We start from the raw sequence: 25,362 nt of genomic DNA on the forward strand, positions 1-25,362 counted from the left end.
TCCCACGTTACCCGCTTGATCAAAAGCGCGACGTTGCCATTGCCGTCTATCTCCTCTTTGAAGGATCCCACGGACAGGAAGGTGGAGACTTGTTTAAAGTCCATTTATTCTCTTTCCGGGGCGGTGGCTCGCCCGTCCATGGCTATCTCCTGGGTGGCTAAAGCCATTGAGGCATGGGCCAATGCCTTGGAGGATACCTTTCCTGATGAGGCTCCGGATATCCAGAGAGCGTTAGTGGGACAGATGCGGGATGCAGCTTCCTATATTGGGGAAGCGTCTTTGGATGCCAGCCTGCTCACTTCTAGGGTGTCGGCTGCAGCGGTATCTGCTCGGCGCTCCCTGTGGCTGAGGTCCTGGAGGGCTGATGCAGATTCAAAAAAGGGTCTGGAGGCCTTGCCTTTTAATGGTGATTTACTATTTGGTCCGGATTTGGACAGAATAGTGGATACTTTGGCTAAGTCCAAGTCGGCTTTTCTCCCTTCGGCCTCTGCGCCGGCTAAAGTGAGGAGCTCTGCCTTTCGGTCCTTTCGGGTTCAGGGTAAGGCCAAGGGCCAGTCCTTCCCGAGACATTCGGCGACCAAGGCCGCACCCAAGCCCAAGAAGCAGGCATGGAGTGCTCGGCGCCCTTCTTCCAAGCAGGAGGATAAGCCTGCTGCCTGATGGGACGGGCCTCTCTCTGGGGGACCCCAGAGTGGGAGGCCGACTTCTCCAATTCGCCCACTGTTGGCACAATACCACCACGGATGCCTGGGTTCGAGAAGTAGTCTCTCAGGGGTACGCCCTGTCTTTTCGGTTCAGGCCGCCCCACCAGTTTTTTTGTACGAGTCCTTCTCTGGACAAGACCAAAGCTGGTCAGATTCAGGTAGCTATAGAATCCTTGCTACAAGCAGGGGTCATTGTTCCCGTTCCGCAGTCTCAGCGCGGGACGGGGTACTATTCTACTCTGTTTCTGGTACAGAAACCCAATGGTTCTCATCGCCCTATCCTGAATTTGAAGTCTCTGAACAGATACCTCAGAGTTCCCAGGTTCAGGATGGAAACGTTACGTTCCATCATTCTGGCGATGGAACCCGGGGATTATATGGTCTCCCTCGATATCCAGGACGCCTATCTCCATGTGCCCATAGCACCGGCACATCAGCGGTATCTGAGGTTTGCTATCCTGAACCATCACTACCAATTTCGGGCGTTGCCTTTTGGCCTTTCCACGGCTCCGAGGGTGTTCACCAAGGTGATGGCGGTTATGGCTGCCCACCTTCGGGGTCAGGGTCTACGTCTGTTGCCGTACCTGGACGATCTTCTGCTGCTGGCGAGCTCCCCGGAGGTGCTTCTTCGACATCTCCACCTGACCATTGCTTGTCTTCAAGCACACGGGTGGTTGATAAACTGGAAGAAGTCCTCCCTGATTCCATCACAGCGGATGGTTCATTTGGGAGCCCTGCTGGATTCTCGTCAGCAGCGGATTTTCCTGACTCCAGAGAAGGTCTCCTCCCTGCAGCTGCGGATACACAGTTGCCTGAGCAGTTGCCGCCTGTCGGTCCATTCAGCTATGAGAGTTCTGGGGTCCATGGTGTCGACATTCGACATGGTGGAATTTGCCCAGTTCCATTCCCGGCCCCTGCAGGGGCTGATTCTATCGGAATGGAACGGGTTACCTCACCGGATCCGCTCTCAAATGCTGGTGTTGTCCGCGGAGGTTCGGCAGTCTTTGGCTTGGTGGCTTCAGACGGTGCATCTGGTCGAGGGGCGCCCCTTTTGGATCCCGGACTGGGTCCTGCTCACGACGGATGCCAGTCTTCGGGGTTGGGGGGCAGTGACCGGCTCATTATCGCTTCAGGGTCGTTGGTCCGCGGAAGAAGCACTTCTCCCCATCAACATCCTGGAACTGCGGGCTGTGTACAGGGCCCTGCAGTCGTCCGGCCCCGCTCTTCACGGAAGGGCGGTTCAGGTGCAGTCCGACAACGCCACCACGGTGGCGTACATCAACCACCAAGGGGGAACTCGCAGTCGGGCAGCAATGTCGGAGGTGTCTCGCATTCTTGCTTGGGCGGAGTGTCACGTTCCAGCGATCTCGGCAGTCTTCATTCCCGGAGTCCTCAATTGGGAGGCGGACTTCCTCAGCCGTCACGATGTGCATCCCGGGGAATGGTCGCTTCACCCAGAGGTGTTTCAGCTACTCGTGGACAGGTGGGGGCTGCCGGAGCTGGACTTGATGGCCTCCCGTCACAATCACAAGTTGCCCGTTTACGGGTCAAGGACAAGAGACGCAGGCGCCTGTCTGGTAGACGCTCTGTCGGTGAAATGGACGTTTCACCTGGCGTATCTGTTTCCTCCGATATCCTTACTTCCTCGGGTTCTGCGGAAATTCAAGCAGGACGGCGGCACGCTCGTGTTGGTGGCTCCGGCGTGGCCCAGACGTCCTTGGTACTCCGATCTGAGGTGCCTCTCCATCGACGCTCCGTACCTTCTTCCTCAGCGTCGGGACCTGTTGTCTCAGGGGCCCTGCCTTTACCCGGATCTGGGTCGGCTGTCTTTGACGGCGTGGCTCTTGAGACAGCCGTCTTGAGGTCTAGGGGTTTCTCCAGTTCAGTGATTGGTACCATGCTTAGGGCACGCAAGCCTGCCTCCGCGCGGATTTACCACAGGGTGTGGCGCACTTATTTTCAGTGGTGTGAATCCAGAAACTATGATCCGCAGGTGTTCCGGGTTTCCAGAATCTTGGAATTTCTTCAATCGGGTTTGGACCTCGGCTTACGCCTGGCCTCTCTGAAGGTTCATGTGTCTGCTTTGTCCGTGTGGTTTCAGCGACGGATTGCTACACTGCCAGATGTTTACACCTTTTTCCAAGGTGTTCTCAGGATCCAGCCTCCCTTCGTGCCTCCGGTGGCTCCGTGGGACTTGACGGTGGTACTGAGGGTCTTGCAGGGTCCTCCTTTTGAGCCGCTTGAGTCGGTGGAGCTCAAGTGGCTGACGTTTAAGACCATTTTTCTCCTGGCAATTGCTTCGGCCAGGAGGGTTTCAGAATTGGGAGCGCTTTCCTGTCGCCCTCCTTTTCTGATTTTTCACCAGGACAGGGCAGTGCTCCGCACGCGTCCTGAGTTTTTGCCCAAAGTGGTTTCAAAGTTCCACATTAATCAGGAACTTGTTGTGCCAGCTTTTCAGTCACCTGATCTTTCGGCTGGTGAGGCTTCCTTGGATGTGGTCCGGGCACTTAGAATCTATGTGGACCGGACTGCTTCGGTTAGGAAGTCGGATTCTTTGTTTGTCCTCTTTGGTTTTCACAAGAGGGGTTGGCCTGCCAACAAGCAAACGATAGCCCGTTGGCTTCGTTCAGTTATTTGTGAGGCTTATGCGCAGGAGGGTTTACCTGTGCCAGCCTCTGTTAAGGCTCATTCCACTCGTTCTGTGGGTCCCTCTTGGGCTGCTAGACGTGGCGCCTCCGCTGTTCAGCTGTGTAAGGCGGCTACTTGGTCTTCAATTCGGACGTTTTTGAGGTTTTATGCGTTTGACACCTTCGCCTCTCAGGATGCATCCTTTGGGCGCCGGGTACTCCTTTCAGCACAGGAGCGTCCCCGCCCTTAGTTGAACTGCTTTGGGACATCCCCAAGGTCAACCCTGTGGACCCCCTATGGACCCTGAAGTAGAAAACAAGAGATATGGTAAGAACTTACCTTTGTTATCTCTGTTTCTACGAAGTCCATAGGGTCCACAGGGCGCCCGCCCTGACGCACCTGGCTTCAAATGGGCTGTGTGGCTGGTCACCGGTTTTCCGTCTCCCATTTCTGTGAGTATGGTTTCTTGTGTGTTCCAGTCTTCCTTCTCTCTGTTTAGTCTCCTCCTCCGGCCTTAGCTGCTTACCAACTGAGGTGCCTGTGGCCGGGGCGGGGTATAGAGGAGGACGGACCCAAGTGCATCCTGGGAGCAGCAAAGCTTTAACTGCGTGGTGCCCGTGGATCCAGATCCAGCTATACCCCAAGGTCAACCCTGTGGACCCTATGGACTTCGTAGAAACAGAGATAACAAAGGTAAGTTCTTACCATATCTCTTGTTTTACTGTAAATTGCAATGTGTCAGTTTCTGTGGTTGCCACACCTATAAAGGAGAGTTAGAGAAACCATAATATGCAATATTGGTACATACTTCCTCTTCCAGTAGCAAGCTGTTCTTTTCTGTTTTACAGCTGCTCTTTAACTATGTATTTGTCTTGTTTATGTACCCAGTTGTAATCTTAAAGTATTAAGTTGTATGCAATGCAACTTTTATTCATCCTTAAGAAATATATTTTCAAGCTGCTAGAATAACTGGTTCATTTTGTATAAATAACCACTGGTATTATTGGTAAGTAAATTGACAGTAGAGAATAATAGTACACAGAGCCCTAGATACTGTTCTAAACGTATTCTCTGTACCTGTGATACATGGTGTGCTACACATCCAGAAAGTCCTATGCAGTAACAGCAGTCATCTAAATAACATTTAATAAATATTTATATATTACTAATGTTCTACCGAAAGCAAACAAGTATCTGCACTGAATGGCTTGAAGAGAAAGTTACAATAAACTCTGTAAAAATATGGTGTTTTCCATTTAAACCAGGGGTGGGGAACCTTTTTTCTGCCAAGGGCCATTTTCATACATATAACATAATTTGTGGGCCTGGTGCAGACCCCGCCCCCTCCACGTGATGTCACCGGTGATTACAGCAAAGCCCAGAGCATTCTAAGGGTGGTCCGGGGAGCTGTAAGGGCAGCAGTGTGACCGTCTGAAGCGCCCTAGGGATGCTCCAGGAGGCACTGCTGCATAGATTATGGCTGCAGTGTGCCATTCTAGGCACCCTGCTAGCCAGAGGAGATTATCAGAAAAAACCTCAGAGGGCTAGACCAAATTATTCCGAGGGCCTTATACGGCCCCTGGGCAGGAGGTTCCCCATCCCTGATTTAAATTATACCAATTGAACTATTTTGTTGAACAGTGAAACTCTGTATATCAAAATATAATGTGTCAAGGTAAAAGTGTTTGTATAATACGGGCCATAAATCTATGGGCTATTTCTCCGTTTTGGGTAATCTGTGAAATTCAACATGTTAAACATCCATGACTCGCAGATTCCAACCATTTTCAGGTTCAGAATCCGGGAATCGAGATCTTCCAACATGTTGGAATTCTCTCATACTCCAGCATCAGCAGAACAGCCCCGATACAGCCTAAATGTAGGGGCCCCATAAGTCGTCTGGTTTTATTTGGCAATACTATCCACTCTGCATTTTTTTTGTGGAATTCAAAGTTCTTGAACTGCTCTACTCCAACAAACATTATCGATGTTAAATGTTTCATGTTTTCAAACAAAATTGCGTTTTTATTTTGTGTGTGTTTTTTCTTTATTCTGTTTTAAATATCTAGAAAAAGATGCGAAGGTCTGCACATGCACAAAAAGAAACAGAGTTTCTTCGACTGAAAAGGACACGCCTGGGATTAGAGGATTTTGAGTCACTAAAAGTAATAGGAAGGGGAGCGTTTGGAGAGGTAAGACAATATAATTAGTAATCTTTTAATTATTTTTCCTCATCTTTTAAAATATACGTGAATGTAAATATTCCAAATTGTCCATGATTGGGACAATTCTGACTTAAGAGGTATTTTCAATACTAGGGATTATAGGGAATGTCCATGTTTGAAGGGTAATGTTAACTTCTAAACAACCATTTATAGTGCTTATTGTGATTGCTCTGTAATCCAGTATCCATGAGAAGTATGTTTATTACATTTTATGTAGAAGAAAAAAAAAACATGCATGTGCCTTTTTAATTCAGCTTTAAGAATGTTTTCTTTCATAGAGGTACAGGTGTTCCTTTGAAAGCATGTCTGCATAGCAACATGAACCATTATAGATTACCTTCTAGAATGTCACATTTTGTTTTTATCCATGGTCGTAAACTTAAGCCATTAAGAAAAGGTCCCTCATATGTGATCTAATTTGTCAGGTTGATTTTTAGGCATACTTGCATTAGTAATGACAGAACCCCTCAATCATGGGTAGATGCTGTGAATGATAGCTACTGGAGGGGAAGTTTAATCCTATTTTTCAGTTTTATCTTCATACTTTACATGGGTTAAACAAAGAGTTATAGGTCCATTTTTTTCATTGGCTTTAATTGATTTTCCAGAAATGACCGTGTGTGAAAGTTGCTTCTTTAGCCTCACAGGGGTAAATAATTCCTTCAGGACTTCAAAAATGTCATACTTCTAAGTAACCTGTCTCAGTTTCCCTATTACCTTCTGTAATTATAGTTAAATATTATCTTGCATAGGTCAGTCAAAGATGCAGGTGCACACTTTTGACACTAAGGGAACGATTCAATTGTTTGAAGCTCCTGTCTACAGAGCTTGGGAGCCATTCAATTGTTTTGGGCGACAAGCCCCAAAGCTGCACCTATAGCAGATTTCTGCTGGCACCTCCTGAGGTGCGAGAGGAAATCCATGATAAATAGGGGGTTAATACTGGTTGCAAATACCGGGCACGCCTTAACTACAGCGCACCCGGCACTTAGCATGGGGGAAGCTGCTTAACTTGACTAACACTGTGCATTTTCAAATGAGAATGTGGCTGTAACAACCAGTGCGGGGATGGTCATGCAAAACCATTGAATAGCTCCCTGGTTCTTTAGAGGGGAGCTACATATAATTGAATTGCCCCCTAAGACCATAATATAAAAGTTGTTGAACTATGCAAAAATATAGTTTTTATAAACTGGCTTTTAGAATAAGTGTAAACTGGCTTTTAGAATAAGTGTAAAGTTCTTATTTTACATTTTGCCCAAATTTTGAATGCCCATCTGCCACTGCAAGCATATACAGATGTGTCCACTTACATGTATCCTCCGTGCGCCACATAATGCGGGAGCTTAGTGTGACTCTGTAGCGCCAAGCGTATCTTTGTGAGTTTTTACCTTCAAATGTGTCTTATTCGCACAATGATGTGACTAGATCGCACAAGCAGCTTCTGCTGATTAAAATGATATGCAGCATGCCTATATTCTGTGTATGACTATGGGTGTATCTGCATGCTAAACACTACGTTACAGTGTTACAGCCGTTGACACTAACGTATAATTTCTTATACAGATACACCCGCACTTTCTCACAGAATATAGGCATGCTGCATATCATTTTAATCAGCAGAAGCTGCTTGTGCTATCTAGTCACATGATTGTGCGAATAAGACTCATTTGAAGGTAAAAAGACGCACTAAAAGACCGCTAGGTGCTACAGAGTTACGCCACAGCATGGCTCGACTAGAAGGGTTGTTTATAACGCAAGGAGGCTAGATGTATGTGGCCCATCTGTATGGTGCCTCTGAGATGCAAGTTTTTGGCCCTGCAGCCCACCCATCTACCAGTGTTCTCCCCAGAATTTTTTTTATGTTGGCATTATGAGGAATCTGGTGTGGGGGGCAGCCACCCGAACCCTATTACAAGGTAAACAGCAGCCCTTTGTGCAGCAAACTTCCACCCGGCATCTCCCTTACTGCTTGGCGAACTCGAAGTTGGAGAGGGGGAGGCTGTGAAGCTGCAATTGCTGCCTCCAGTGCAGGGGAAAGAACAAAGGCCCGGATTCAGAGCCGGACGCTCTGACCAGAGCGCTCGCTCTGAATCAGGGCCCACCTCCATAATTATGGAGCGTCCTCCTGGACGCTCGTATAGCTGTGGGTCACCACCCACAGCATATACGAGCGTGCAGGATGATGGTCGCGATGGTCTTGACCATCACGACCATCGCCACTGCGAGCCGAAGCCTGTGGTTGAGTTTCTCAACCGCAAGGCCCGGAGTGATTTTGGCTCTATCAGAGCCAAAATCACTCCCACTGACATCACTAGTGATGTCAGTGGGGCCGGCTTCTGACGGTAGGCGTTCCCTTGGGAACGCCCCCGTCTGGGAGGCACGCCCACCAAAGGGGGCGTGCTGTCAATCAACATCGACAGCACGCCCCCTTTGATCAGACACAACGAGTGAAGGAAAGTCCTTCGCTCGTCGCGTCTCGTGCATGCGCACGACGGAGCTCCCTCCGTCGTGCGCATGCGCAGTGCACACCATCGACCCACTTGCGAGCGGTCAGCCGCTCGCGAGTGGGTCTGAATCAGGCCCAAAGTCTACAATTTGCAAAAATATCCAAGTTGCTTATACAGTAAATGGTCGGTAATGTATTTTTTCTTACAGGTTCGGTTAGTTCAGAAAAAAGACACTGGACATGTATATGCAATGAAAATTTTACGAAAATCAGATATGCTGGAGAAAGAACAGGTGATCAAATTTTATGTTTATTTTACGTTTTGCTCTTTACTTAAATATTCTAAAACGTACCCTTGAATATTTAGTTTAAGTCTATGATGTGTATTATAAATACTATAATCCTATTTACATTTGTAAGTGTAAGATTAATTGTAATACAATCCATGAAAATTATGGTGCTCATTTGTGGATAAGTCTGCCTATTGCACAGCATCCACCAATGTGCTAACCTGTAGTGGTGCTTGCTTGTGACTGGCTTCTGCTGCACAAGATCAGTTGCATGCTTTAACCGGCCACAGTGGTAGCCTGGCAATTTCAGTGGGGCATGTTTTAAATATAAACCTCTTACAAAGAACACAACCATAACTTTTTTTTTTTTATTATTATTATAATTTTATTTCTTTTTTAAGGTTTTTATGTTTTTTTTTTTTTTTGTTGTTGTTTTTTATCTTCTCTGTGTTGTTCTGCAGGCTTTCCTATGGAAGCTATAATCCTGTTCTAACCAAGGGGCAAACTAACTCCTCTCTTTAAACATGAGAGGAATTGCCACAATGTGCATGTGAATACGGAGCTAACCTCTCACAATTGGCAAATGTGGTTGGTTTGTTTAAAAGTAAAGGCTTGTAATTATTGTTGTAACACCATAATAAAGTTTCCAGAGGCCTTTATACAATAATTAAGCTGGGTACACACTATAAGATATATGGTTCCGACAGGGAGAACAATATATTGTGTGGATCATGTAGTGTGTATGTCTGAATGCGCGTGCACGGCGGTCATTCATCTCATTGTCTTATCTGATGTGCTGCTTAGCAGATAGGACAATGCAATGAACGACGCCATGCTGCTATATATTGCATCGTCGTACAGCAGATCGTGTAGTGTGTACAGCACATGCGTTGTATTGTTACATCGCATCACTGGGTACACACTAAGATTATATATTTTCTTAATTTATCAATCAGATTTGTGGAAAATATTTTACCATCATAAGCTACAAGTTTGTCTGTGGCTTTATAAAATATACAGAGTTTTTAATTAATGTTTATTTTTTATAAATCTGTTTTGCATGGGAAACACTGTTTATCATGTATGTGAACCTGCAAATCTGACATGTTGTTCAGAAAGGGTACACTGTCTAACAATTAGAAAATACACATATTTATGCTGTAACAGTGCTTTCTGAAATTTTCTTGAAACACGGCGCACTAGAAGATCAGCATTTTTTTCATGGCACACCTAGGCAAATCGTTTCTTATTGAGAAATGTAGCAAAAATGATTAAAGTAAGGAAATGTGTCTTCCTTCGGGTCAGTTATGTGGTGGCAGACAGAGTTGCACTTCTGTTTGTGCACATATTTATGACTGGCGGCCACCAGCACTGGTTTTGCCTATAACAATTACCATAAATATTTTGATTTAGTCATGGGCCACAAACCAGGGACACGCCTGCAAGTGCCCTGCTGTACTACAAGGTGCCGTGGTACCCAGTTTGTAAACCACTACTGTAACAGATTGCTCATTGTTTTCTGTCCATTTTAGTCAGCATTCTTCTGACTAGAGTTCAAAGCGGTTTTATCCAACATTGTTCCATGTATGGGGGTGCACTACATTGGTCTGTTGGTTTTGTTTTGTGCAAAGTGAAACTGTCATCTTTGCAGTGCCTTGGAAATGTGTTGGTGGAAAGGAAGTGGTGAAAAGGGAGTAACCGCTTGGTGTGTTACAACGCAACTATTTGTTGTCTTAAGACAAATTGTGAGATTCAAGCAGCACTGAGTGAGGTCATAGCACATGAATATGGAACTCCGTGACAAACAGGGATGTTTAGGCTGTTTGTTCTTAGATATTGCCAGACCATACAATGCAAGTTAGTAAATTCTCAATCCAACGACTATTATTACAGGACTCTGGTGTAACAAGCAGCAACATAGATACATAAACTAACCTTTACTTCAAAATATCACTAGAGGGAGCACATTCCATAGAATAAGTCCTGACTATAATAACAAATATACTGTACATATGAAGAAGTTACATCAAGTGTCAAATCGTGCAGGATTTTGACACAATAAGTCATATAGTAAATAAAGATTACATTTATTGTATACTAGTTAAGTTCAGAGTGTTCTCCTAAGTCATCTTTGAACACTGTAATAAAGTTTGCATTCTCCCTTTTATTTAGACCTTTTTCTAAGATCATTGGCTCTTTTCCAGAATGCCTCTGTCAGGTTTGTTTCCTATTAGTATGTTGCGTGTATGATGTAAGGATTTATCTCTATCCTCTCTGTATAAATTTGACTGGATTAAGAATGATTGCTTAAAAAAATATGTTCCAATTGGTGAAGGCATGCACTCTTTCAGAGACCTGAGAAATAAAGTGTATACTGTCAGGGTGTGCTAGAGGAGTCAAATGTTACTAATGCTGGACACACACACACATACAGATAAAATGCCTGTCAGGCATTTTATCTGTGACAGCCTGATATTGTGGCCATACACTGAGATAACTCGCATTGTATGGGCCACGGTATATGTGCTCCTTCCCAGGGGCAATGTTTTCCTTCTCCTTTTTCTGTGAAGGAACAGGGGAAATGTCCCTCGGTCGGCGTTGGGGTCAGACACAGCGGAGGGAGGGTTAGGTGCGGGAGACGGGGAGGGTTAGAATACTGACCGACAAGTGTCTGTGTTCTAACCGTGTCGGAATGCCATCGTCAGGATTCTGACTGGCGGGATCCCATACCAACCATTACTAATGGGCTGATTTATTATATTCAGTAAATGAAACAAAGAAAGCAATTTCATGTTGCACCTTTTTATGCAAATAAAGCAATATTAACTATCAGCAGGTGTGTTGAAATAATCTATTTATTTTTAATTAGATTAATCTGTATTTGCCAGTGTTGTCTGAAACTTGTTTGTATCCATCAATGTGTCTGAAATGGCTCTAAGTTTTCCACAACCACAAATGGGGCATGTGTTGCTTAAGCTGCATACACACAACGATTTTGTTACCAACGATTTTATGAACAATTATCTGTCAGATTATCTTTCAGATTTTTTTGAAGTGTAATGGTGCATACACATGGTCAGATTTTTCCTTCAGATCTGAATGATAACGATTTAAAAATCGTTCAGTCGTTCATATCTGAAGGAAAATCTGACATGCCTGAACGATGAACGATGCGCGTTCCCGTTTGTCAGATAACGATATCTGACATCTGATGTGTTTGCAGTCAGACTTGGAGGATTCCATTAATTTTAATGCAGTCAAAAATCATTCAATCGTTCAAAACTTTGGTATAATCGTTCATCTGACAAATCTGACCGTGTGTATATGCTCCATAATGAACGATTTTTTTTTGAACTACAAACGATTTTTGCATATTCCCTTAATGAAAATTGTTGAGTTGACAAGTCTGACTGAACTACAAACGTGAACGCGCATGAACGATAATCGTTCATCGTTTGACTCAGAAAGTGAACGATTTTTTCAAACGATTATCGTAAAACAATATTGTTTAATGTTAATCGTTCAAAAAATCGTGTGTATGCAGCTTTAATTCTAAATATCTATTATTGATATGATCATAATTATTTTCATGCACTGGTGGTATTAAGTGAGTGTATTTTATTATCTCCAACCCTTGCTGTGTAGCTATAATTTTCTAGTCCAAGGGTAGGCAACTACACCAACATACGGCACTCGAGCTGCTGTAGAACTACACATCCCAGCATACCCTGCCACAAATTTTTTATTAAACTGTGCTATTTCCTAATACTGTGGCTGCATATGTTGGGAAGTATATTTCCAGAGCAGCTGAACTTAACCCTGTTTTAGCCTGTACTAGATAAATTATATCTGGGATCTGATTTGTTGCTATGTGATTTGTGGAAGATTCCTACAATGTACTGTTGGAACACAAGCAGTGGCACCTTAATTGCCCCTTGTTCACCACTGAATTTGCACATTTAATTTGAGCCCATAAGGGTTTGTATTGAAATACGTAATTTAGGGGCTGCCATAAATGAGGCTGATGTGCTCACTACATAGAGGGCGTCTCGTGCTTTGTTCTTGCTTCAAGTTTGCATCTCTTGGCTGACTCATGGAACTCATGCTTCAGTTCTGCTGTGGAGCCCCATTTTTCACAAACTGCAGAATCTAATTAATTATCTTTTTCGGGTCTCGGAGAGAGGCAAAACGTCATCTTTCATGGACAAACCTCATCATTTCTGGACAAAGGTCGATGAAGGATGATGCTTGTCCATGGATGACGTTTTGCCTCTTTCTGGCGGGAAGATCCACACTAATCCGAGCCTGCACATCCCTAGTTACAACACTTTTTATATCTGGTTCTTGGCGATGCTAGTTCAGTGATTCCCAAGCTGGGTGCCACCGGTTGGTGGTCCAGGACCAAATCAAATTATTTATGATCGGTGCAACAGGCAAAACCAGTGCTTGCGGCTACCAATATAAAAATTTTTTTTACAAACTGAAGCACAACCCTGTCCATCACCCCATAACTGAACCTTAGTATGACATGTAAGCAGAATTTACTTAATTATATATTTTTTTCTGAATTTCTCAATGAGAAAATTTTGGGCTGGGGTGCCGTGAAAAAAATGTAGAGTGCTGTGATTCCAGAAAGTTTGGGAACCACTGTTCTAGTGTGACAGAGATAACCATATATCTCAGGTGTCCATTTAACAGGAACAGTGAATTTATGAAAATACAGGACCAGAAAAGTCTACTGTAACCCATACAACACCCATCAGGTTATGTCCTTCTGCAGTTTGGAAAAGAAAAGCAGACATACAGTCAGGTGCATAAATATTGGGACATTGACAGTATTTTCATATTTTGGCCTATATTCACCACCACAATGGCTTTGAAATGAAATAAACAAGATGTGCTTTAACTGCAGACTTTCAGATTTAATTTGAGGGTAATTACATCCAAATCAGGTGAACGGTGTAGGAATTACAACGGTTTCTATATGTGCCTCCCACTTTTTAAGGGGCCAAAAGTAATGGGACAACTAAACAATCCTAAATCTAACTTTCACTTTTTAATACTTTGTTGCAAATCCTTTGCAGGCAATTACAGCCTGAAGTCTGAAATGCATAGACATCACCAGACGCTGGATTTCATCCCTGGTTATGCTCTGCCAGGCCTCTACTGCAAATGTCTTCAGTTCCTGCTTGTTCTTGGGGCATTTTCCCTTCAGTTTTGTCTTCATCAAGTGAAATGCATGCTCAATCGGATTCAGGTCAGGGGATTGACTTGGCCATTGCATAACATTCCACTTTTTAGCCTTAAAAAACTCTTTGGTTGCTTTTGCAGTATGCTTCGGGTCTTTGTCCATCTGCACTGTGAAGCGCCGTCCAATGAGTTCTGAAGCATTTGACTTAATATGAGCATATAATATTGCCCAAAACACTTCAGAATTCATTCTGCTGCTTTTGTCAGCAGTCACATCATCAATAAATACAAGAGAACCAGTTCCATTGGCAGCCATACATGCCCACGCCATGACACTACCACCACCATGCTTCACTGATGAGGTGGTATGTTTTGGATCATGAGCAGTTCCTTTCCTTCTCCATACTCTTCTCTTCCCATCACTCTGGTACAAGTTGATCTTTGTCTCATCTGTCCATAGGATGTTGTTCCAGAACTGTAATGGCTTTTTTAGATGTTGTTTGGCAAACTCTAATCTGGTCTTCCTATTTTTGAGGCTCACCAATGTTTTACATCTTGTGGTGAACCCTCTATATTCACTCTTGTGAAGTCTTCTCTTGATTGTCGACTTTGACACATATACACCTACCTCCTGAAGAGTGTTCTTGATTTGGCCAACTGTTGTGAAGGGGTTTTTCTTCACCAGGGAAATAATTCTTCAGTCATCCACCACAGTTGTTTTCCGTGGTGTTCTGGGTCTTTTGGTGTTGCTAAGCTCTCCGGTGCGTTCTTTCTTTTTAAGAATGTTAGAAACAGTTGATTTGGCCACACCTAATGTTTTTGCTATCTCTGTGATGGGTTTGTTTTCATTTTTCAGCCTAATGATGGCTTGCTTCACTGATAGTGACAGCTCTTTGGATCTCATATTGAGAGTCGACAGCAACTGATTCCAAATGCAAATGTCACACCTAGAATCAACTCCAGACCTTTTACCTGCTTAATTGATACTGAAATAACGAGGGAATAGCCCACACCTGTCCATGAAATAGCTTTTGAGTTGATAGTCCCATTTACTTTTGGCCCCTTAAAAAGTGGGAGGCACATATAGAAACCATTGTACTTCCTACACCGTTCACCTGATTTGGATGTAATTACCCTCAAATTAAGACTGAAAGTCTGCAGTTAAAGCACATCTTTGTTTCATTTCAAAGCCATTCTGGTGGTGAATAGAGGCCAAAATATGAAAATTCTGTCAATGTCCCAATATTTATGCACCTGACTGTATGTTATTTCAACTGACTTTCCAATGTATTAAAACATTTTAATCAGTGTTACAATATAGACAAACACTCACCTTAAATGTTCTCCACCATTCTTTTCAGCTTTTGCAAACCAAAAAAAAAAATATATTTTTTTAAGATTTAGGTTTAATTATCATTTGTTGGGACCTTTTCGTGTATTTACCTTGTATGGTGCCACATTTTCCCCATTGTATGGTGGCATATTATGTAACTTTTTTTTTTTATCCTTTGTCTATGCTATGAATCAAAGGTGTAACTACTGGGCAACCAGACAGCACTGTTATTATAATAATATATATATATATATTTAATATACCCTTACAGTATAACAGTAGTAAAGCAAGGATCCAAAGGAGCCATTCAGACCCACTCAGCACAACACCGAGACTAGTAGGAATCAATGTAAACCATATAAACTCGACTCTAGATAAAGGATCAGTGTAATGTAGCTATACCCCAGCACCCAACACTAAAAGAGGCGGGCCCCAAAGTCAATCTCTCTACTATAGCAAGGAACAACCCCTCTCCAACTACAAAAAAAAACTGGAGGGCAATTATTCCTGTGTATCCTAAGGCCATGGTTATCCAGCCAAGGTTCTAAAAGCGTAAAAAGAGACTTAAAAAAATAATAATTATCAAAATAACATAACCATGTGCTTGGGATAGGCATAAGCATATCCTTACAAAGAACTAAGGCTCAAATAGGGCTGAGGTTATCAAAAAGGAGAACAAAAAAAAGGGCAGACTAGATGGGCCAAATGGTTTTTGGCCCAAAACCAAATTCTATGTAAATATAAAACCCAAACTTTCTAGAAGCATGCAGAAAAACTAAAAGGATAATGGAACAAATCAAACCCCAGAGGCAATGAAATACTAACAGAGAAAAAAGTTAGTTACAGGATATGACCGTATGAAAACTATTAACTATAATTCAAAAGCATGAATAATAATTATGCAGCATGAAGACAAGCAAATAATATCAAAATGGTTAAGAACTCGAGTGAATTAAATACAGATGTGGAGGATCATCCCAGGCCAAGCCACAATCTCCCGATACTTCAGAATATTGGCGATGGACCTCCTCAAAGGATCTCATGAGAAAAAGATATGACTGGCCCACTGAACAGCAACATCTTTCAATACTGGGAAATATCTCCAGATAAGCCACCCCCTTAGACTCTAAGGGGATCAGTTGGCCAGTGACAGGAGTAGCACAGTGTTCCTGGATGGAAAACAAGTCTGTCACCGTAATCCTAACCCGTGATTGTTGCATATCTTGACAAAGAAAAGAGCACTCAGTATGCGTTCCCGCTACACGAGCTGCCACTTTCCGTCCCGAGCCGGTAATGGCTTGAAAAAGCTGTTCCATGGTGCCCACAGAAGGTACAGCCACAGCAGAAGTTAACTGTAGAAATAGGCAAGTATCGGCAACCAAATAAAAATCCAGAGGGTAGCACTGAACAGTAGATCAGGCTAATATGACAGTCACAGGAGGAAAGTACTGTAACAATAGGGAAGGATCAACTACCAAATACAAGTCCAGAGAGTAGCACTGAACAGGAGAATGGTACAGCATGAAGATTCACAGAGTAGCCCTGAACAGGAGATTGGCGATACAAGAAAGCAAAAGTCCAGAGTGTAGCACTGAACAGGAGACTAGAGCAGCAAGAAAGGTAGCAGACAAGTGCCTTATCACTAGCAAAACCAGGAGGGGCCCAACAAAACCAGGTCCATGGGGGAAAACAAGAGTAGTAGTCGTCCCAGGAGAACACAATGGAGACCAGCATCCGGGATGGCTGCAGCGGGCGGGAGGCTTGTGTAGTGAGGCTGTGTCACGGGGACCAGCGAGGAGACAACTGCAGGACAGCGACGGTCCACAGCAGCTGACAGGAGATAGCCCGCTAGCAGGAGCCACTGATCACACAGTAAAGCTGGGTGCACGCTTGTCCAATCCTCAGGAGATCAGACCCCAGATCAGATTGTTTATCCAATCCTTCTGCAGACCTGTTTGCAGATTCTACATACAATCTATGCATACACACTTGTCCAATATTTCAGCAGATCTCCAATCTATATCTGCTGAAACAGTCTGATGACAAGATTGTCACCAAACATACTCTTCCAATCTTTGGCAGACCTGCTGCCACTCACTGGGATGAATTGGGAGAATAAATGGGCAAACCAGTCTCTAGAGCATACACACTTCTATATTGGTCTGACTATTTGCGATCTGGTCTCCTGATTTTCCATCAGGTTTAAAAATCTATTCACAAGACCAGAAGACCAAGATTGTATGAAACCAGAGGTCTTTTGAGCGTACACACTCTACCAATGTCTGAGAAACCAGTTGGTCTGCAGTTGGTTTGGATGACAATTGGACAAGTGTGTACCCAGGTTAAGGCTCCAGCCACCAGCAAGAAAGTAGGCAGCACACAGACAAGACGGCGATGTGGAGTCCCCGGGCAGTCAAGATGGCGGTGTGCAGGAGACCTGATCTGGGAATCCACTCCACAGAGGCCAGCGAGCAAGAGCAGTCAGGAGGCCAGGAGAGCCCAATACCCGGCCAGGCAGTCAGAATGAGAAGAGTGCAACGGCAGTCTGGCATCCGAAAGGATAGAAAGCCCCAACGCTAGATAGCAGACAATGCTGGAGACCGGAGCCCACCGCAAGCTCGTCCGAGGGAGCAGGAGACTGTTCGGTAAGTGTAGCAGGAAAAGGGTGTCCTCAGTCAGGCACAGGATAGGTAATCAGGATTTTTTGGCTGGGGAGCGACTTTGCCCTTTACCCACCCAGTGTCCCTATGTTCATTACAGACTTTAACAAAATAGAATATGGGAAATATCTAAACCTGGCTGTTTTAGATAATATCTTAACTCTTTACACATCTGGAAAATACCCTTAACCACTTTTGCAGTTAGACATTATTTTCCAATAAAAGATTAATTTTATAAATAAACCATAATATTTAAACTTTTCATTTAAAAAAAAAAAAAAAAAAAAAGAATTTAGTACATTGCTCCATTTTTTTTTTTTTTTTTTACCAATTGTTAAGATTACACATTAAAACCAGCATTATATGGAGGGTGACTTATAGATAATACATGTACAGTAATGCAGTGTTCTAAACTTACTGTAGCCTGGTATTTAGCTATTCTTATATTATAAAAAAATATATCAAATATTGATTGCAAGGTACAGTGAAGTCTGATTTGTGATTATTGCTACTTTATTCCTTCTGGATTGAAATGTTCAATTATCCATGTACGTTTAGCCCTTCTGTTGGAAAGAATTTGCATTTGAGTATTTCACTTGCTGCTTTTTTAAGATGTGGCTCCCCAGTTGCCAACTGCAGGCATCAGACTGGAATTAACATTTTGTATTGAATTGTTTTAGGTCTCTGACAAAAGCAATCTTTAGCAAAGCTATCTGACAACCTTTTCAAAATGTACAGATCGTTTCAGTGGCAGTTTGTTTTGCCAAGAGCTCTAGATAGCAAGAATTAGGACTGGTTCAAGGTCTTTTTTTCTTCATTATATATGTTTGTGCAGATGCAGGCATTTTTTATTTAGTGAGTGTTTTACATACTATAATTTCCTTAGTCATTCCATAGTCATTCGGTATCCCGATCCCCTTCTTATGCTCTTCAAAATGCTTTCACTAATCATTCCTTCCTGTCTGGTTTGCTGGATTTAACATTCCCTCTTATTTTCCTCTATTGCTTTTTCACATCTAGAATCCTATCCTGAGGGATTGGAGTAAGAAGAAGAAATTTAGACCAATCTTCCTGCCCGCTTGGTCACTTTTCTGTTGCAGTGTTGCCCTCGTTTAGCATGTGTTTGGAGCTTTTGAGTCTCCACTTTCCACATTATGTAAGATGTTATGGTGTTGTAGTGTCCAGGGCCAGCACAATACATCACAGCTCTTCAGGGTCCCAGAAACAAAACTCAGGAAGGGAAATAAGGGGACAGGGAAATGGTGAGTAATCTTCTATTTCCAGCCTCTTTAGTCTATAAGAAACTAGTTAAGACTCCGAAAAGGAATTGAGGAAAAAAATATCAGTTTATTACCATCCTTTGTATGATGAGAGACCTACTCAAACATGTGTGTTGTACTGTTTTAAACTGCAGGGTTTTCTTTTTTACCAAGTGACATACATTAGTACATACGTTTGTGGGTTTTCTTATAGAACATTGCTTATTAAATATCCCATTTTCTCATATTTGTGTGTGTGTATATATATATATATATATATATATATATATATATATATATATATATACACACACACATATACAGTCAGGTGCATAAATATTAGGACATTGACAGAATTATCATATTTTGGCCTCTATTCACCACCACAATGGCTTTGAAATGAAACAAACAAGATGTGCTTTAACTGCAAACTTTCAGATTTAATTTGAGGGTAATTACATCCAAATCAGGTGAACGGTGTAGGAATTACAACGGTTTCTATGTGTGCCTCCCTCTTTTTAAGGGGCCAAAAGTAATGGGGCAACTAAACAATCCTAAATCTAACTTTCACTTTTTAATACTTTGTTGCAAATCCTTTGCAGGCAATTACAGCCTGAAGTCTGGATCGCATAGACATCACCAGACGCTGGGTTTAATCCCTGGTGATGCTCTGCCAGGCCTCTACTGCAAATGTCTTCAGTTCCTGCTTGTTCTTGGGGCATTTTCCCCTCAGTTTTGTCTTCATCAAGTGAAATGCATGCTCAATCGTATTCAGGTCAGGGGATTGACTTGGATATTGCATAACATTCCACTTTTTAGCCTTAAAAAACTCTTTGGTTGCTTTTGCAGTATGCTTTGGGTCATTGTCCATCTGCACTGTGAAGCGCCGTCCAATGAGTTCTGAAACATTTGACTGAATATGAGCATATAATATTGCCCGAAACACTTCAGAATTCATTCTGCTGCTTTTGTCAGCAGTCACATCATCAATAAATACAAGGGAACCAGTTCCATTGGCAGCCATACATGCCCACGCCATGACACTACCACCACCATGCTTCACTGATGAGGTGGTATGTTTTGGATCATGAGCAGTTCCTTTCCTTCTCCATACTCTTCTCTACCCATCACTCTGGTACAAGTTGATCTTTGTCTCATCTGTCCATAGGATGTTGTTCCAGAACTGTAATGGCTTTTTTAGATGTTGTTTGGCAAACTCTAATCTGGTCTTCCTGTTTTTGAGGCTCACCAATGTTTTACATCTTGTGGTGAACCCTCTATATTCACTCTTGTGAAGTCTTCTCTTGATTGTTGACTTTGACACACATACATCTATCTTCTGGAGAGTGTTCTTGATTTGGCCAACTGTTGTGAAGGGTTTTTTCTTCACCAGGGAAATAATTCTTCTGTCATCCACCACAGTTGTTTTCCGTGGTCATCCGGGTATTTTGGTGTTGCTGAGCTCCCCGGTGCGTTCTTTTTTAAGAATGTTCCAAACAGTTGATTTGGCCACACCTAGTGTATGTTTTGATTTTTCAGCCTAATGATGGCTTGCTTCACTGATAGTGACAGCTCTTTGGATCTCATATTGAGAGTCGACAGCAACTGATTCCAAATGCAAATGTCACACCTAGAATCAACTCCAGACCTTTTACCTGCTTAATTGATAATGAAATAACGAGGGAATAGCCCACACCTGTCCTTGAAATAGCTTTTGAGTTGATAGTCCATTACTTTTGGCCCCTTAAAAAGTGTGAGGCACATATAGAAACAGTTGTAATTCCTACACCGTTCACCTGATTTGGATGTAATTACCCTCAAATAAAATCTGAAAGCCTGCAGTTAAAACACATCTTGTTTGTTTCATTTCAAAGCCATTCTGGTGGTGAATAGAGGCCAAAATATGAAAATTCTGTCAATGTCCCAATATTTATGCACCTGACTAATTAATATATATATATATATATATATATATATATATATTTCGTTGACAGAATCTGCTAATGGATAGCCGGCAAGGACCAGCGATGTGCATGCAGATCGTCAGGTTTGGCATATTCGACGTCGTTCAGTGCGGGCACCGCTCCTCGGCGACCTGAAGGTCTGAACGCTAGACGTTCAGACTTACAGGTCGCCTAGTGCATAGGCACCTTTAGATTTTCCTAAAACTTTCATTCCGATGGGACCCAGAAAAGGTCAGGTAGGACCCATTTAGTCAAGTGAGGGGTCCCCAGGACCCACAATTTTTTTGGCTCTCCGCAATCACTGTGAGTGAGGGTAATGTGTTACTACAGATGTGAGGGAGGGATTGTATTTTCACACAGGTGAGGGAGGGGAATGTCAAATGTATTACAGTACATACGATGGAGGGAAATATGTTACTACAGAGGTGAGAGAGTGGAATGTGAAAGTACACAGGTGAGTGGATACATTACTATAGAGGTGAAGGATTAATGTGTCACTGGAGTGGTGAGATGGAAATGGAAACTGTAAATATCGAAGGTCTACCTGTGTGAAACCGGGTACATCAGCTAGTTAAAAATATAAACACATCCTTCTAGCTACTGAAAAATTGAAACACAAAAAAATAAAGATTTGTGTTTATTGCAACCAAAGTTTTGGTTAATAACATCTTATTAATATTTTGTGAGAGTTTAATCGTGAATTTGTAATCAAATTGGTTTCAGAATTCTAAGCATTGACCTGTCAATGTTGAGAGGCTTTGAATCAGCAGTGATACACAAGACCTTAATCTGTTTTCCAATGGCTCAATAATTAGTGTGGTCTTGTAGAAAATTCTGTGCGTCCTTCCCTTTATAACCTGATAAAAATGCACTTGTCCTGCTTTGCCTGCTGGATGTCTTACCAGGATAACACAATAATCAAAGTTTCATTGCCCAAGCATGCAAAAATAATTTTAGCAAAATCCTTTACTTAACATGCAATTCATTTGTCCACTGCATCCTGTATTTTCAGCATCCAATTGTGTCTACAAGCATTTTTGTTGTGTTACTCATATAGACATGTGAAATAAAGTGTTAGTTTTGCATTATTAAAAATTCAAAGGGGGGGGGGGGATTTCAGTTGTTTTTCGGCACTCGTAAGTAAGGCATCGGGCGATATTCAGTTGATTTGCCAATGGGCATGAGTGCTGCGGCCGCCCATTACTTATCGAGCATGTCACGCCCAAATGCAAGGGGATTAGCCGCGTTAAGCTGTTAAAACCATGCAAGCTACTGGGTGCAATAAGTTTGGCGGCCAAAAGTCCAACTGCTCTTGCCTTCCTATGGCTGCCACCATAGGAGGTCACAAGCAGAAATAATGGACGCCCAGCGGCACAACCAATTGAATAGCTCCCGTTACTTCCTTCTCTGGCTGTTTAGCATTTCTTTCTGTAAGATAATGATCAGGCTCCTATTCAGAGATGCATGAGACTGATATTAACTTAATGCAAGATTTTTTTTAAAATGTTTTTTATTTATTTAGTCTACAAGGCTTAAAAAACACAGATTTTGCTTTTTGCAAACCGTAAAACTAAAGGTATACACATGTCCACTTGTTTGGACAACATGCATTAAAAACATAAATTGCCCTATTATCGTGGAGCAGTATATTAACCGAGAATTTTTTATTTTTTTGGCACATAATCTGAAAGACAACATTTGTCTGGTACAGTATGGTTCAAATTAGTTCTGATCATGTTGCTTACTATGTTTTATTTTTTTCTCCAGAAACAAAAATACTCTATGTTGAAAACAATACATTGTTTATACCTATTCATGGATATATTCATCCAGAAACAAAAATTTACTAACTATTTATAACACAAATCTTTTCATTTACTTCTGAGTTTGCTTCTTACCTAGAAAGTTTACCTTTTTTCACGAACTGAATTTGACGAATTTTAATCCTTGATGAGAAAATGGAGCACCACCCTGGACACAAAGGCTCAACACACTACATGCAGATGTACTTATTTTTACGTGTATAAGCTGCATCGTAGCTTCTGTTAGAATGTTTTGGCCAGTGATTTCCCACACTGAACCAGATTTCAAGGTACTGCCCCGCACTTTAATGGAGGTGGTGTCTCACTTGGACTTCCTTTTTGACATTTCTCCATAGAGCCAGGGTTGATCAATGCTTGAGCAATGGATGCTTTGAAATCAGCTGAAACGTCATTGAATCCAGACATTTGATACAGTAGCCATGTGTTTACACAAGTTACATCAAGAAAGTGAAAGAACACTCCGAATGTACCATCTCCTGTTTTTGCGTTTGTGTGGTTACACACACTGATCAATGAGATGCATAACTCCCATGTGCGTGTTATACAGTTTAACGGCAAAGGGTCGAGGGTTGTGGATAATTTACTTTTCTTTCTTGCTCCACCTCTGGGCAGAATCTTGTGGCTGCATACCTTCCAAGGACAATGCAACATGAATCACTGGACTGTCTAGCCATCATGTAATGAAGTTTTCACCATTGGTAACAACTGATGATGCACCTCTTCAGCTGTTTCGCACTTCAACTGTGATTGTGCTCCCATGCACCTATTAACTCTACATGTACTTTATTGTGCTCCCATGCGCCTATTAACTCTACATGTACTGGTTCTATAGATACCCTGATTGCGTAACTTCTAGAGGAGAGGAATGGTACAAAACAGGTTATCAAAAAATACCTTGTGATTTTTGTTTTGTATGTCATCACACAAGCGAATAATCAGGCCAGCACACATGCCCAGTGCACTAACTTCAGCCGTCTCCACTTATACATGTACCCAGATTATCCTGCTCTTACACACATGAATGTACTACTTGATGGACTGATGACCCTTGAAGGGAATGATTTGCTCATCAACAGATTGAAACTTCAGGATCAACAGCTCCACTAAAGGATGCCTTCAGTTTGTCTAACACAGGCCAAATGTTGACAAGTTTGTGTGTTTCTTGGCTGTTGAGAATAATTGTCTACAAAGTTAAGGTACGTACTGGAGAATCTATTCAAATCTGTTTACAGACATTGCATTTGCAATCTGGTCAAGGCCAGGCTCATCATTTGAAGACCAATACATTCTGAATCTGGGATATCTGAGATGGAACATTACCAAATTTATTCCAAAAAAAAACATTTCAACTCATGGCTTGTCAGTGACAGATATTCCTTCCCTTTCTGGAGTGTGGACAATTTCATCTATCATGGTATCAGAAAATAAGTGCATAAAAGAGTGTATAGGTTCTGTACCCTTAATATTTACTTTGTGCTGTCCTAAAAATGTGGTCAAGACTGCTTCAAAATCACTGTCGTTGGTTTTCCACAATGTACTGTTTTTGTTTCCCTTTTGCTACCTCAACAACTTCATTATAGTCATTGTATGCTTCACTGCTCCTTCTCCCGTTAGGTCTGGCTGCCATTAACCATCATAACTGTCACTATCACTGGAATTTGATAGAATCTCTTACTCTGTACCTAACCCTGTTGCTTGATGCTCTTGATGTCATGTCTGGAGAAAATAAAAATACAGTACTAATAGAGACCGCCATTACTACCACAGCTGCTAATCTTGATGATAATATGAAATAATTTACCATGTAAAAAAGTTAAGATAGCCTTTTATGTATCATATGTTATCAGCTGTCAAAACTGGTATACACGGCTATTATGAGGAAAATATTTAGGTTTGGCCTATATGCCAGGCTAAGCCTTGCCCGCAGTATGGAGCTTTGTATTGCATGATGTCCACTGAAGTGGTCATACGATTTTACATCATCTGTGAAATCATTTAAGTTGAGTATTTAATGAAAACATCTACTGTATTATGCCCTAAACATTACTTTCCTTGGATTAATTTTTTTGTACCTGCTCTACTAACTTTGTGAGTTAAAATATTTTACAGGAATCTTGAAGTGCTCAGTGCTGGTAAACTTTTCTCAGCCATTTTATTTTGACCTTTATTGTTTTTGTAGGAATTGACAGCTGCCACTAGATGGCATACAGTTTAAGATTGGTAGAGGTCCAAAGATGAGGACACAATGCACTAGTGATATCAAAAGAGTTTCTATAGGAGATAATGACCATTGTAGTGGCCTCTATGCATTCAAGGCTTGAGTACCTGGGAAATAGGAGATGAGTCATAGACACCTGTATGTGCATTAATGTTATTGGTATTTATATAATTTTTATTTTGAAATCTGAGTCAGTACATTTCTGCCGACCAACCAAAAATGTGCACACATTTTGACGTTTTACAAAGTACTGTATGGTAAGGTTTATTAATGATTTATATTCTCATCATCCGATTGACCATGAGATTCAGTGTTTCTGAAATTTTCTCATATTCACCATCTTATCCACTGGTCTAGGACTGGTACAAGTTATTTAGGAACAAGGGCTACCAGCATCAGTTTATCAGGGTACTAAGAAATCTGACCAACATACTGGTGAAACTCCATTACAAGAAATGGAAGACTGTTTACATAAGAGAGGCTATGATATCAGTATCTCTTCCGTAAGTTTCAGTAGAGCCCGCCAGATATATGGGGGCTCACCCAGATTCTTATCATTCACAAGTTTTTTTACGTTTTTGACACAGCTTCTTATGCAACATAGACAGCTATTCAGCAA

General features: G+C 42.2%; 1 protein-coding gene across 1 annotated transcript in view; it reads left to right on the plus strand.

The window, feature by feature from the left end:
- Nucleotides 1-25,362, plus strand: part of LOC148506786 (serine/threonine-protein kinase 38) — a 101,627-nt gene that overhangs the window by 44,158 nt on the left and 32,107 nt on the right. The window contains exons 4-5 of the mRNA XM_088446299.1: nt 5,402-5,524; nt 8,216-8,299. Coding sequence (XP_088302425.1) covers nt 5,402-5,524; nt 8,216-8,299 — 207 coding nt within the window. The remainder of the gene's footprint in view (nt 1-5,401; nt 5,525-8,215; nt 8,300-25,362) is intronic.

The sequence above is a fragment of the Taudactylus pleione genome, unplaced genomic scaffold (genome assembly GCF_031769625.1).
Source record: "Taudactylus pleione unplaced genomic scaffold, aTauple2 ptg000396l, whole genome shotgun sequence".
NCBI classification, from domain to species: Eukaryota; Metazoa; Chordata; class Amphibia; order Anura; family Myobatrachidae; genus Taudactylus; species Taudactylus pleione.